The sequence below is a fragment of the Microcebus murinus genome, chromosome 12, assembly GCF_040939455.1.
Source record: "Microcebus murinus isolate Inina chromosome 12, M.murinus_Inina_mat1.0, whole genome shotgun sequence".
Lineage (NCBI taxonomy): Eukaryota > Metazoa > Chordata > Mammalia > Primates > Cheirogaleidae > Microcebus > Microcebus murinus.
Window position 1 is genome coordinate 40,603,589 of NC_134115.1, and position 13,561 is coordinate 40,617,149.

The window sequence follows — 13,561 nt, forward strand, 5'->3', positions numbered from 1 at the left end:
AGGCAAACCCTTGCACAGTAATTGATGGTGGCACTCTGATTTAATGATCCTTATTTTTAAAGCTAATTAAAGAAATTGAGTTGTGTGTTCAAAGGGGATTAGCTTAATGTGACAAAACTATTTTGGACATAAAGTAGCTTGTAGCTCCTGAACTAAATAAGATACAAAATAGAGCAGTAAGTTATAAAAGGGGAAAACAAAATTTTCAAATGAAATAAGCATAATTTTACATTTGCTATGAGACCTTCCTTTCATTCATATATTTATTGAGCAACTAAAACATTTAAGTCAATGGGCTCTAGGTGATGAGTACAGTAATTAAAATGAAAAAATGCTTTTCATAATTACTAATATGTTAGATGTCTTATAAAATTACTCCCCTGGGCTTAGTTCACTCAGCTGCTGAGATAGGGTACCTTTCTTTTCACAGCCATGAATTCTCAAATAGCAAAGCAGATAGTGGTCAAGAACACACATAATCTGTATTCTTAAAGTAGCCTTTGACTATCACTGGGTGAAAATTAAAAAGATAAGCATATCCAATTTAGAAAATAATTTCTTAACCCAAGGACATTGAAAGAGTCATTTCGAGTAATCAAAATGTAAATTTTCTGCACCTGCCCCTATGTTGTACCTACAGTGCAGAGTTTCAGTGGCGTATTTGTTTTAAAATTATCCCTTGCTAAAAAGGATAAACTATCAGCTACGAAATTCAAGATGGAAGGCAAAGAACACTTAAAACCTAAAAAAATAATAATTTAAAGAGTACGTAAGATTCTAACTTTTCCCTTTTGATATTTGGGAAGATTTACATAGATGATCAACCCAAAGCAATGCTGCTTCCTGAAGCCTATTAAATGACAAGATCAAATACAAAACTGTAGACTTTGTGCATTTATATGGCCAAATAGGTTACATTATCTCATAATGTTTCAGTTTTCACCCAAAGCTGCATCTATGAAGATTTTATTCATTTTTGAAACTATATAATGAAAGATATTTATTAAAATCAATTCATAATGCATACTGCACTAATTGTTGGACACAGGCAGCATAATGCATAGTACCTTATGAGCACTGTATAAATTAATTTTCTTAACAAAGGCCTAAATGACACTAAACCTTTAGAAATACACTTAAGTGAAAAGATTCAAACTCTTTCCTCAAAATCTCATTAAATACATATGAACACTTAGGTAAAATGATTGGAAAATAACTTGAAGTGAAAAGTCACAGTTTTGTTTTAAACTCTTTTCATTAATGCTATAAAAAATTTTGTTTAACATTTTTAAAAAGTTAGCTCCCACAATGAAGTAAAATATAACAGGATTTTTACCTATTCCCTGAGTTTCCACTGAGTTCTTAATTTCAGAAATGATGAGTTCATTTTCAAACTTGTTTGACCTTTTTTAGAGTATCTTTTTTATTATTGTTAGTGGGTGGGGGGAGGTATCTGTGGCAGGCTGGAAAAAAAAAGAATACAAATTCTTTTCAGCTCCTCACATCAAGAGCAATAGTCTATATCCCTGCCCTTAAGATCATTTTTAAAAGTTCCTGATAAAATAGTAAAAATTATCAATTTTATCAAATCTTGACCCTTGACTGCATGTCTTTTTAGTATTTTGTGTTTGAAATGGTAAGTAAATATAAAACACTTCTGCTACACAATAAATAAAATGGCTATCTCAAGGAAAAGCACCAATTTGAGTTGCAAGCTGAACTAGCCACGTTTTTTATGAGTTATCATATTTGAAAAAAATGACTGAAAATCAAACTATAATTACATAGACTTGGGTATATGAAAGACATTTTCTCAAAAATAAACAAAGCAAGCCTGTCACTTCAAGGAAAACTGACAGCAACTGTTACCCATTATAAAATTTGAGCTTTCAAGTGAAAACTAGAATTTTGGAACACTTGTATCTGTCACCCTAAGCTTGACATCTTTCTATAACTTAAGGAATTTGTTGGTAAGATTCCAACTGATATTATTAAGTATAATTATTGATATTATATAATGAAATGTGAAATGTGATTTTCCATTTTTCAAATTTTCCAAATGGCCAATGTGATATATAAATTAGACTTGGGTAAAATAAAAATAAAAAATCAAAGAACAAGATAGACAAATAGATTTTACTCAGGGTACAAAATATTCACTGATTTTGTTTCAAATTTAACATTGCAATGAATCTTTAAGAAATCACTACAAATTTGGGGGCATTATTGAAGATTATCCAAAATTATCTGAAAAAGTTATACCCCTCCCTTTCCCAGCTTACATATCTATGTGAGGTCAGATTTTCTCCATATATATCAACTAAAACAAATCCAGAGTAAATGCAGAAGCAGACATGAAAATCTAGTTTTCTTCTAGTAGGCCACATATTGAGATATGCAAAAATATAAAACAATGCCATTATTCTCACTAATTTTTAAACATGCAATGGGCTTACTACTATTATTTTTAAATGAATTAATAAATATTTAAAATATTTATGAATTTTAATTTCTAAATTGGTAAATATTGATAGATAAAACCACATAAACAAAAGCTCTCTGCAGTCCTTCATAAATTTAAGAGTGTAAACTGGTCATAAGACCAAAATGTTTGAGAACTGCTGCCTTAGTATATTAAGTTTTAGTAAGAAGGAAAAGCAACAGGAAAGAGAAAACTAATGTTTACTGAGTGGTGATAAAGCACCAGGCTTATGCTTTAAATCTTTTATTAATATATTAATATCAATTTTATTTAGTTCTCAGTTTACAACTAAAGGGGGAAAAGTTTCATTGAAGATTACATATATATATATACACATATATATATAAAAAATACATATTCATCTTAAGAATAAACTCTTACTTCAGATCACCTACTTTACAATAGCAGCACCAGAATACAAATCTGAGTCATGTCTGTCTCCAAATACCACCAGACCACATTGTCACAATATGAGATCAGATAATCATAAAAAACCCTCAAATCACCAGGAAATCCTTAAATTATGTTCATCATATTATTTAAGAAGACAATAAAACAAAAAACAATAGAGCAGTATGATTAAGACCTGGGCTCTGGGATCAGCCTGCCTGGATTCAAATACTAGCTCCACCACTTAACCTCTCTGTGCCTCTATTTACCTATCCATATGATAAAGAAATCACATTTTCTACTCTATAGTATAGCTGTAATGATAACACCAGTAACTATAACTAGAATAGTTCCTGGCATATCGTAAGAATTTAATACATGTTAGTTGCTATGATGATGACAAGTGATGTAACTTTTCAATGTATTATAATAATTCCTAAGAGAAAATATAAGGTCTCCAAAGTAACTTTAGTTACTTGGGCTAATTTGTTTACATTAAAAATTACTTTTCTGGCCAGGCACAGTGGCTCAAGCCTGTCATCCTAGCACTCTAGGGAGCCAAGGCGGGAGGATCACTCAAGGTCAGGAGTTCAAGACCAGGCTAAGCAAGAGTGAGACCCCCGTCTCTACTACAAATAGAAAGAAATTAATTGGTCAACTAAAAATATATAGAAAAAATTAACTGGGCATGGTGGTGCATGCCTGTAGTCCCAGATACTCGGGAGGCTGAGGCAGTAGGATCGCCTGGGAGTTTGAGGTTGCTATGAACTAGCCTGATGCCACAGCGAGCACTCTAGCCTGGGGAACAGAGGGAGACTCTTGTCTCAAAAAAAAATAAATAAATAAAAAGTAAATTACTTTTCTGGTAAGAAAAGATAAATAATTAATGCACAGCTTTAAATGTTTTAGAAGACTCACATATTAATTTATTAAGCAATCATTTTTGAGCTTGAGTAAAGTGTCTATAAGGTACAAAGTACTCAAAGATGGATATGACATGAATTTTACCCACAAGTTGTAAATGGACTTCAAACAAACCTGAAATATAATTAATTCTAAAGTTCTTTTTTATGCTTGTTAAGAACAAATGGCAAGTAGAGCACAGCATATACACCACAGTCTAGGCATGTGTGTTTATGCGTATTTACAGAATGTCTTTTCTTTATTTAAATCTCAACAATTCTGTGTTTTCTTATCAAAACTACCAAGAGAAAAAAATTTAAGGAGTATAACTTGCCCCAAAATAATATTCTTATCAAAGTATGTTAGAATTTTCTTCATCAAAGCGGAGAGTGTATCAAAATTAAGTAAATTAATCTATTTGAAATGCCAAGACAAATAGCAAGCAATTTAGAAATAGAAAATTTAGACAAACAACATGTTAGAATTTTTGCAGTGTTTTTCCTTTCAGTCCCTATTTCCAGAAGACAAATAAAAGTGATTCACTGTTCACAATCTGCTTAGAGGAAAATGAAAATAAAATAAATCCTTACGGACAAGTATAACACATGAAGATTGATGTTATTTTGCCACACTGCCTCTCCATTCCACTGTTATCTTTATCCAGGTCATTTACTTTAAAGTATAGCATAATTTTAAATACAACCAGAATTAAAGTTGTGCTTTATGTTAAAAAGAATCTCTGATTAAAACTTGAAGGGCAAATTTGTGGGACGTGGCAAATTTTTAACCTTAATTTTAATCTAGTTTTAGTTCAGGGGTCCTCAAACTTTTTAAACAGGGGGCCAGTTCACTGTCCTTCAGACCGTTGGAGGGCCAGACTATAGTTTAAAAAAAACTATGAACAAATTCCTATGCACACTGCACATATCTTATTTTGAAGTAAAAAAACAAACGGGCAAAAACACCTGCATGTGGCCCATAGGCCGTAGATATTTGGTTTAGATATGATTTTTAGCTCTAGTACATTTTTCTTCAGGAATGCTATCAACTGGTTTTTTGTTGCTGTTGTTATTGTGGGTTTTTTTTAAGATACAGGGTTCTCCCTATGTTGCCCAGTCTGGGCTCAAGTGATCCACCTCAGCCTCCCAAGTAGCTGGGGCTACAGGGTGTAGCTGGGGCTATACCCTGCCCAGCTTATTAAGTGTTTCTTTTTCTTTTCTTTTTTTCTTTTATTGAGACAGAGTCTCACTTTTGTTGCCCGGGCTAGAGTGCCGTGGCTTCAGCTTAGCTCACAGCAACCTCAAACTCCTGGGCTCGAGCAATCCTCCTGCCTCAGCCTCCCGAGTAGCTGGGACTACAGGTATACGCCACCATGCCCGGCTAAATATATATATACATATATATATATGTTTATTTGGCCATTAATTTCTTTCTATTTATAGCAGAGATGGGGTCTCGCTCTTGCTCAGGCTGGTTTTGAACTCCTGACCTTGAGCAATCCATCCACCTCCTCCCAGAGTGCTAGGATTACAGGCGTGAGCCACCACGCCCGGCCTTAACTGTTTCTTCATCTTACTTTTTTCTTTAGAGAACTAAGGGTTCAGAAAGAGCATAAAATAAAAGTAAAAAACGTACTGACTTCAGGGACAGACAGACCTGAATGTTCATAAGTCTATCAATAAATTATTATGTGGTCCAGGGTAAACCTACCTCATAGAACTGATGGACTAGCTCAGTGAGGCCACGTCCATAGCACATGGGGCTTCTTAGAGGTAACTTGTAGTTATAGCTTCAAATGCAAAAAATCTCTATTGTTCTTAAATTCTTAGGTTTAAAAAACTCCTTTAGGTTATACACAGTAAATTTTTTTCACATTTTTCCCTTCTTCTCCAAAGACCATTTAACATTGTCATAAAAATACCATACAATTATCACCATTTGCTGTTTTAGACACACATGCATACCCAATAGCAAGATGGTGTTGCATTTTAATCCAGCACTGTATAAAAAGCTTGAACAGTGCCTTCTTGCCCACGGTAAAACAAAAATTTTAGTCCCTTCAATGGCTCTATATTTACAAACTTTTAGTTAAAGGAACAAACATTTAAAAGCTGTTATTGTACCAAAAATAAAGTATCTGAAATTCCTACAGTAAATAAACTTTATGGTAAATGTGAAAACATAAGAATCACTCCTTCTCTTTTAACTTCTCTTAGATAATATACATTAGAGTCTCAAGAAATGGATACTTTCTTGTCGGGCAACTATAATGGGCTATCATAAAAGTAAAACTATTTCAGGGGTTACAAAAATCGTTTTTATTTTCATAAACAACATCAACTGGGAAGAATTCCATTCCATTTTTAGATAATTCCTGTTAATGTAATCAAAGCATATTTCTTTCTGTCCTCCCTCCCCTCACCGACACAAGGTCCTAACTTAACCTAGACATTCTTGGGAGACAGTAGTCATTTCCCTTTTACTGATAGCCTGCAGAGGAATCATCTTTCCTTCAGTCTCAAATTAGAAACCATAGGGAGAAGGTCATGTTTTTGTCATTTATATAAGTAATAAAGCTGGATAAACAAGCGTTTCTGCTCTTTAATTGTGAATCACACAAAACAGCATCTTTCTGATTACCAAACCCAAAACACAGCAACAAAATGTACAGTTACCAAAATTTCTCATCTTTCCATCAAACTAAAAATAATAAATGTAAAAAAATTTTCCAAGCTGCTGATGCTACTACTAAAAAGGAGCATACCTCAACAATCTGGCCATGAACCTGATTTAGCAATCTTACAAATCTGTATCTACACAATAAAGAGTCTTCAGACCTGCCCCCGGATAGTGTTCCACCTAACACCCCTTACTTACTTCAGATATTTAAAACCGAATCTCTGAAGTACATATTAACTACCTATATCTTTAGGTTTTCTAAAATTTGCTCCTGTTTTAAGATAGAGCATAAAAAATATTCATGTGTGTGTGTGTGTGTGTGTGTGTGTGTACACACACAGTATACATTACCTCATGTACCCTTCAGCAGAAAAGACATTACTAAATTAGCATGTGATGCTATATATTTCATATTAGGAAAACAAAAGAAAAACAATTTGTGTATTTTACAATTATAATCAAAGATCATACTTATCAAAATGTCATTAAAACCATTCCCTTATTTTATATGTTTCTTACCACAATAAAAAGAATGTGGAGAAATAAAAAATAAAATAAAATGATTGCTAAAATATTGTATTTAATAGAAGGGTTAGAATATAAAGTTGATACAATTTCCCAAAAAACTGAATGCAAAAGAACAAAGATAATAAAAAAATATACAAACAAATGCTTTACCTAATAGGTCCTTCACAATCTGGCTCCATAGTTCCTGTCCTGCCAATACCGCTCATATAATCTATTCCTTTGATGATACAGATCTGTACATGGCACTAGACCAGGGTTTTCAATCTCAGCAATGCAGACACTATAAACCCAACAACTCTTTGTTGTGGGGGGCTATGCTGTGTATTGCAGGATGCTTAGCAGCTTCCCTGAACTCTACCCATTACATGTCAGTAGGGGTTCCCCTACCCCCCAATTATGACAATCAAAACTCACTCCAGACATTACCAAGTGTCCCTTGGGGATGGAAGAGTGTAAAATTACCCTCAGCTGAAAAGTGCTCTGTAACTTTGTAAACATTGCTCCCTCTACCTGAAATAATTTCCCCCATCTCTGCAGAAAACTCCTACTCATTTTTCAAGACCCATCTTACACATTGTTGCCTCCTATATGAAGTTTTCTTCTATTCCAAGTTAGTCATTTCTTCCACTTTTACCATTCACTTTCTATTTTCCCCTGGTGTTCTGTTTTCCCCTCTAGATAGTGAAAACTTCCACCTTATTATTAATTGTATTTTTATTGATTTTAGGTATTCAACAATGTTTATTAATAAATGCATACAAGCCTTTTATAGAAACGTCCATGGGATTAACCCTCCCACGGCCAGTGGAAAACTGCTCCACTGAATAATGTCCCACACTGAATGACACAGAATCTTTCAGGGGTTTTTTTCTGTCTTTGTTCCTAGAAAACTGAAATTAAATGAATACTCAATTTTAGTAACCCAAGGTCCTTGTTATATTCAGTTCTGTGATATTTTTATTTGGTCTTCATTTAGAGTTATCTATGAATTATCCATTATTTAATAAGTTTTACCATCAAATTCTTTTTTGGAATGTAATCAGGTAAAGCACACCAACATTGAAATATAAACAAAAATTTTATACCATGAAGACTGCATTTCCAGAATACAGATGTTTTAAATGGATCTAATTACTCTCATCAATACTGAATAGTAATTTCCAACCCTGATTCTATGTTAACCCAGCATCTCTCCAGTTATTTCAAGAGATGTCATAAAATTTCCACAGAAAAATCTGCCTTAATTTTGTGTGCCTATACCTTAAGTGTTTAAATGATATGTGCATAAACCAACACTTTTGGGGAGGAAGGTGAATGAACTAGAAACCTGAAAATGTTAAACACACACCAACAACAAAAATAATAGAATGTCACATTCCAAAGAGGCTGGAGATCATTAACAAGGAGAGTCCAGAATATTCTGTGCTCCAAGGTTTATTTGGCATATAAGCATATTTTGTAACCTGAGTTCTCCACATTATTTCATCCATCTTAGAGAATTGGTGTCTGTTGCCATAGCCTTAAAAATAATCTTAACAATGTCGATTTTTAAGTTTGAGCCCTAAATTCCTATTGAAATTAATAATTTTAATTCACCTTTTCCTACAGATAATTCCTGGTAAAAAGACTAATTTAGTGCCTGTGGTCAGTTCTTAAGGCAAGGCAATTAATTAACGAGGAAAGTAGCATCCACCTATACTGGACTGGAGAAACTTCATAGAATAAATATGCAAATCCAATATCCGCAAGGCTGACAAGTTTCTATTATTAAACTGCTAACATGTTTATTTCCCCTACAATAGCTGGATTTTTGTCATGAATACGCATTAAGCCCTGTAGTTATTAGCTGTGATGACTAGGTGACAGTGAGGACACTACTTGAGAATTTGCATTTGACAGATCATTGACACACAGTCACAGTTCTTTTTTTTTCTCTTCACTTAAACAGGAATCATGCAATAGGAAATGAACTGGAGCTATTAGAGATTATTCAGGTTTAATGGCACACATCCTTTTAGCTGGCGGTTAGAACAATACACAATGTGGCAGAGTTAAACAGAGGCATCAATTATACCCTCAGACCTGTTAATATTTTTGACAATATTTAAATAGCACATCCCTTCAGGGCATGGCTTTTTTGCCCTCTCAGTTACACACCTGTCAAGTGTTTAATTTGCCAAAGGGAAACAGTTTGATTTCTAAGGGCAGTCTTAATGCTAAAGAAGCAAATTGGAAAAAATTAAACATTATTGAATAGAAGTAATGAGGAGGATCTAAGGGAAAAAAAATTGTAGGCTTAATTCAACATGGCATGTCAGCATCTGTCATTAATGCAACAATATGATCATGTTCTCCAATATGCTGCATATACCTCAGGCTTTTCAATTTTCACTCCTTTTGCTTCTCTAAAAGAAAGGAGAATGATGGAGGGGAAGAATCAGAGGATTAAATCTTCTACTAAGAGTAAAAAAGATGAAGATAGTAACTTGCACCTGTCATGTATATAAAATTATACATCTGAAAACACATAGGGAATAAGGGAAGCTAGCTACTGGTCAGATTTGTGTACACACTGGTTTAAAAGCATGAAGCAAATTTCATTCCTTAGGCGCATTAAATTATTAAATTAAAAATATTAATAAGTTAGCAGGTGGTAAATTACATTACAAAGTCTAGAATATTTATATTTAGATTTTAAAACAGAAAATAATATAAGTCTTTTAAATTTTTACTCTAGTAATATAAGGAAAAAAACTGATTAACAAATGAAATGGAATTAGTAAAGTATGGAGATTAAAATGAAAAGTCAAGCTGGATGCGGAGGCTCATGTTTATAATCCCAGCAACTCCAGAGGTTGAGTCAGGATGGTTGCTTGAGGCCAGGAGTTCAAGACAAGCCTGGACAACAGAGTGAGACTCTGTTTCCCCAAGAAAAAAAATTAGCTGGATGTGGTGGTGCATGCCTATAGTCCCAGCTACTCTGGAGACTGAGGCAGGAGGAGGTTTGCTTGAGCCCAGGAGTTCAAGGCTGCAGTGAGCCACCGTGGACAACTGCACTCCAGCCTGGGCAACAGTGAGACCCTGTTTCTAAAAAGAAATATAGGCCGGGAGCGGTGGCTCAAGCTTGTAATCCTAGCACTCTGGGAGGCCGAGGCGGGCGGATTGCTCGAGGTCAGGAGTTCGAAACCAGCCTGAGCAAGAGCAAGACCCCGTCTCTACTATAAATAGAAAGAAATTAATTGGCCAACTAATATATATATATATAATTAGCCGGGCGTGGTGGCGCATGCCTGTAGTCCCAGCTACTCGGGAAGCTGAGGCAGAAGGATTGCTTGAGCCTAGGAGTTTGAGGTTGCTGTGAGCTAGGCTGACGCCACGGCACTCACTCTAGCCTGTGCAACAAAGCGAGACTCTGTCTCAAAAAAAAAAAAAAAAGAAATATAAAGAGGAATGAATGAATTAATGGATGAATGAATGAATAAAATAAAGAGTCACAGAAACTGTAAGGCGTTATCAATGGTTTTAAACAAAATGAAATTCTTGGCATCTAGGGACCAAGTTTCTGATGTAAGATAGATTAGAGAGTCAAAAAAAGGAAAGGGCTATGCCTTGTAAGCCAAGAAAACTGAGTTCTAGTTCTGGATCTACTCTCATAAAGAAGTCATTTAACCTCTCTAAGCCACTGTAATCTACATGGTGTAAACTAGATACTTTCCTTGGTCTCCTTGAGTGTTAGTTTTCCCCTCTATGGGTAAATTAACCAAGGAGTCCACAGGCCAAAAACATGTAAGACTTGCCTATAGAATTTGCATATCTCACAACTTACTTAGTCTTGAAATATATTGGTGTCTATCATTAATAAAACAATAAGATCATACTCTACGTAGTTATAGGCCCAACAGATTTATAGGTTTCATCTGAATCACATGGGACCCAAACAGTCTTAGAATCCATATCCTACTTCTATTTGGAAATGGTAAAACATGCTCAACAAGAAGGCCCATTTTCCCCCTCCTTTAGCAGAAACAGTATGCACAAACATTATTCCCCTTGCATATGGCTGGCTAGAAGGGAAATTTCAACAGTTATCTCACTTGGCTAGTGGTGTTTCCCAATACACTTGCTAGTCCTCTTTTTGTTTCAACTTTTCCTCCCACCCTAACCATATTTTCACATAATATAATAAAGAGAAGAGATATCTGTTCAACCTCTTAATACTTTGAAAAAACAGATAATTTTCATAATTATGCTTCTATTCAGGATATTGGTTTCTCCAAAAGCTTGCCAACCCATTCTGAAAATCAGTGTCAAAAACCAATCTTTTCAATAACTTGCAAAGGGGACAAACATAACTACATATAACAAAAACACCTTTTTAAATTCATGATCATACCTTTCACAATCATTAGAAATTCACTATTAAAAATATTTTGGAAGATTCTTCTTGATTTACTTTTGCTACAAAATATCTAGATTAAGAAGTTGCATGACATAAACAGATTCCTTCTCTATTATTATTATTTGTTCTTTTGCATTAGGCACATTTTTGGAGATTTTTAATTTTTAATTAAAGCTGTTCTTTCACTAAATTATGAAACTAGCCTTTAAATTTCATTTTTAACCTTTTAAGGTAAAATATTTGCTATCAAGTCATCTACAACCATTACATTAATGCTAAAAATATTAGAATGAGAACTAACTTGGATTAAAGGCATAATTAGCTTAACTTCAAATCTTGTAAAGATAACAACCCTTTTAAAAACATTTTTTTAAAAACCTGAGAAATTATTATTAAATTTAGTAAGTTCAAAGAACATCTGACTTCAACTTTCATTCTGTCATTGTGATATGTTTCAATTTTAACATAAATGCTAGGGCTTTTTAATGCTCACAATTTTTACAGAAAAAAAACACTGTGTTACATTTAGAAGTTCTAATGTTTATCACCATCTGACGCTGTCATGGAAGCAATTGCTACTTACACTCTTTTAAGAAGTGAGAACTGCAATTCCTTTAACTGATGACAATGTAATTATTCCTTTTACTGTCAAAATAGAGGTGATTTCCCTTCCTCATACACATGATTACACATGCAAATCCAGGCTTATCTGAAATCTTATAAGTGTACTGAATGTCTGAATCTGAATAAGCAAGATCACATGAACAATGAGCCTTAGGGATGATGGAAACCAAGTCTACAGCCTTCTACCCTAAACATATTTTTATCATCCCCTTCTCCTGTAGGAATTCATTCTTCGGCATCCACACAGCTTTCAACACAATGTCATATCATCTACAATATACAGCAACAACCATTACAAAAATAACTAGAAGGAAAAAAGTCACAGTGAATCTGAATGTCTCGTTTGGAGGTTTAAATGACTTCATTAACTATTCATTAACATAGAAAAATCAGCCTTTCAGAAAAATGCAAGTCTTTCACAATATCTATGTCATGCCATGAATGCCTGCTTGGATGAATAATAATGTCCTACCTGGTCTTTCAGCTGCTGTACGGATGTCTGAAGGTTCAGAATTTGACTGAAGAGAGGGCTCTGCAGGACTGACTTGAGAAGGCTCAGTTTGTCTTCATTTGCTACGTCTCCACGTTCACGCAGCTTGGTTTGCAAGCGCTCTGCTGCCTGCAGGGCCCGATTTTTGTCTATACCAAAGAGCAGCATTAGTCAATAACAGGATTCAAAGGACACATGTCTAATCTATGAGAACTCCATCTTGTAGAAATCCTAAAACTATTCCTTTCAAGTGTACAAAACTCTCTTTTTAATTGAATAAAAAAGTGTAAAAAAAAAATAAGTTTTTTAGTACAAAGATACGAAATAGAGTATGTTTTAATACTTTAAATATCTTTTCCAAAATTAAATAGCAGACAGCATACTTACATAGGCTTCAAACCAATCTAATTCAAATAATTACTGAATACTTTACGAATCAGGCACAAAGTTTAAAAAGTAAATACTTTGAATAAGTATGTCCTAAAAGTCCTTGCATCTTACATGCATACTTCCACCAGACAATGGAACTACCACAAATAATAGTTAAAAACATCTCCATGAAACACATACCTATAAATACATGTACACTTATACTTTGTAAGTGAAGCCAAATTTTTTTTAAATGGAGATTGTTCAGATACAAGTCCTAATAGATTCATGGTGGTAACAAATGTATCTATTAAAATATATTTGTCACATCATAGTAATTTTAAAAACTAGGGGAGTGAAAGAGGGTGAGGCAAATAAAAAAGGCAGTATTCATCACCAGAGATACTTTCTATAGCATCAAAACTGAAATTGCACAAAAAGGGGGTAATTAAAACACATATTGATGTTGATCATGAGTTCACATACACACAAATTGAAACAAACAATATTTACTCATATGCAGAATTTTAAAACTTATAAAAATACACATGAGAGTTTTATTCTGGGTCGTATTTCCCATGTTATCCCAAAATACAAATCTAATATTAGTTCCCATGTCAATTATTGGAAAGTATGCAACTCAGTTATAGATAACAGAATAAAGACTAAAAAATAAGAGTTTAAATCATTCTGACTC

General features: G+C 33.9%; 1 protein-coding gene across 11 annotated transcripts in view; it reads right to left on the reverse strand.

The window, feature by feature from the left end:
- The window catches only part of MPDZ (multiple PDZ domain crumbs cell polarity complex component), a 169,558-nt gene that overhangs the window by 127,046 nt on the left and 28,951 nt on the right, over window positions 1–13,561 (reverse strand). For all 11 annotated transcript variants that reach the window (XM_012769621.3, XM_012769617.3, XM_012769616.3 and 8 more), the window contains one exon: window positions 12,478–12,644. In XM_012769621.3, coding sequence (XP_012625075.2) covers window positions 12,478–12,644 — 167 coding nt within the window. The remainder of the gene's footprint in view (window positions 1–12,477; window positions 12,645–13,561) is intronic.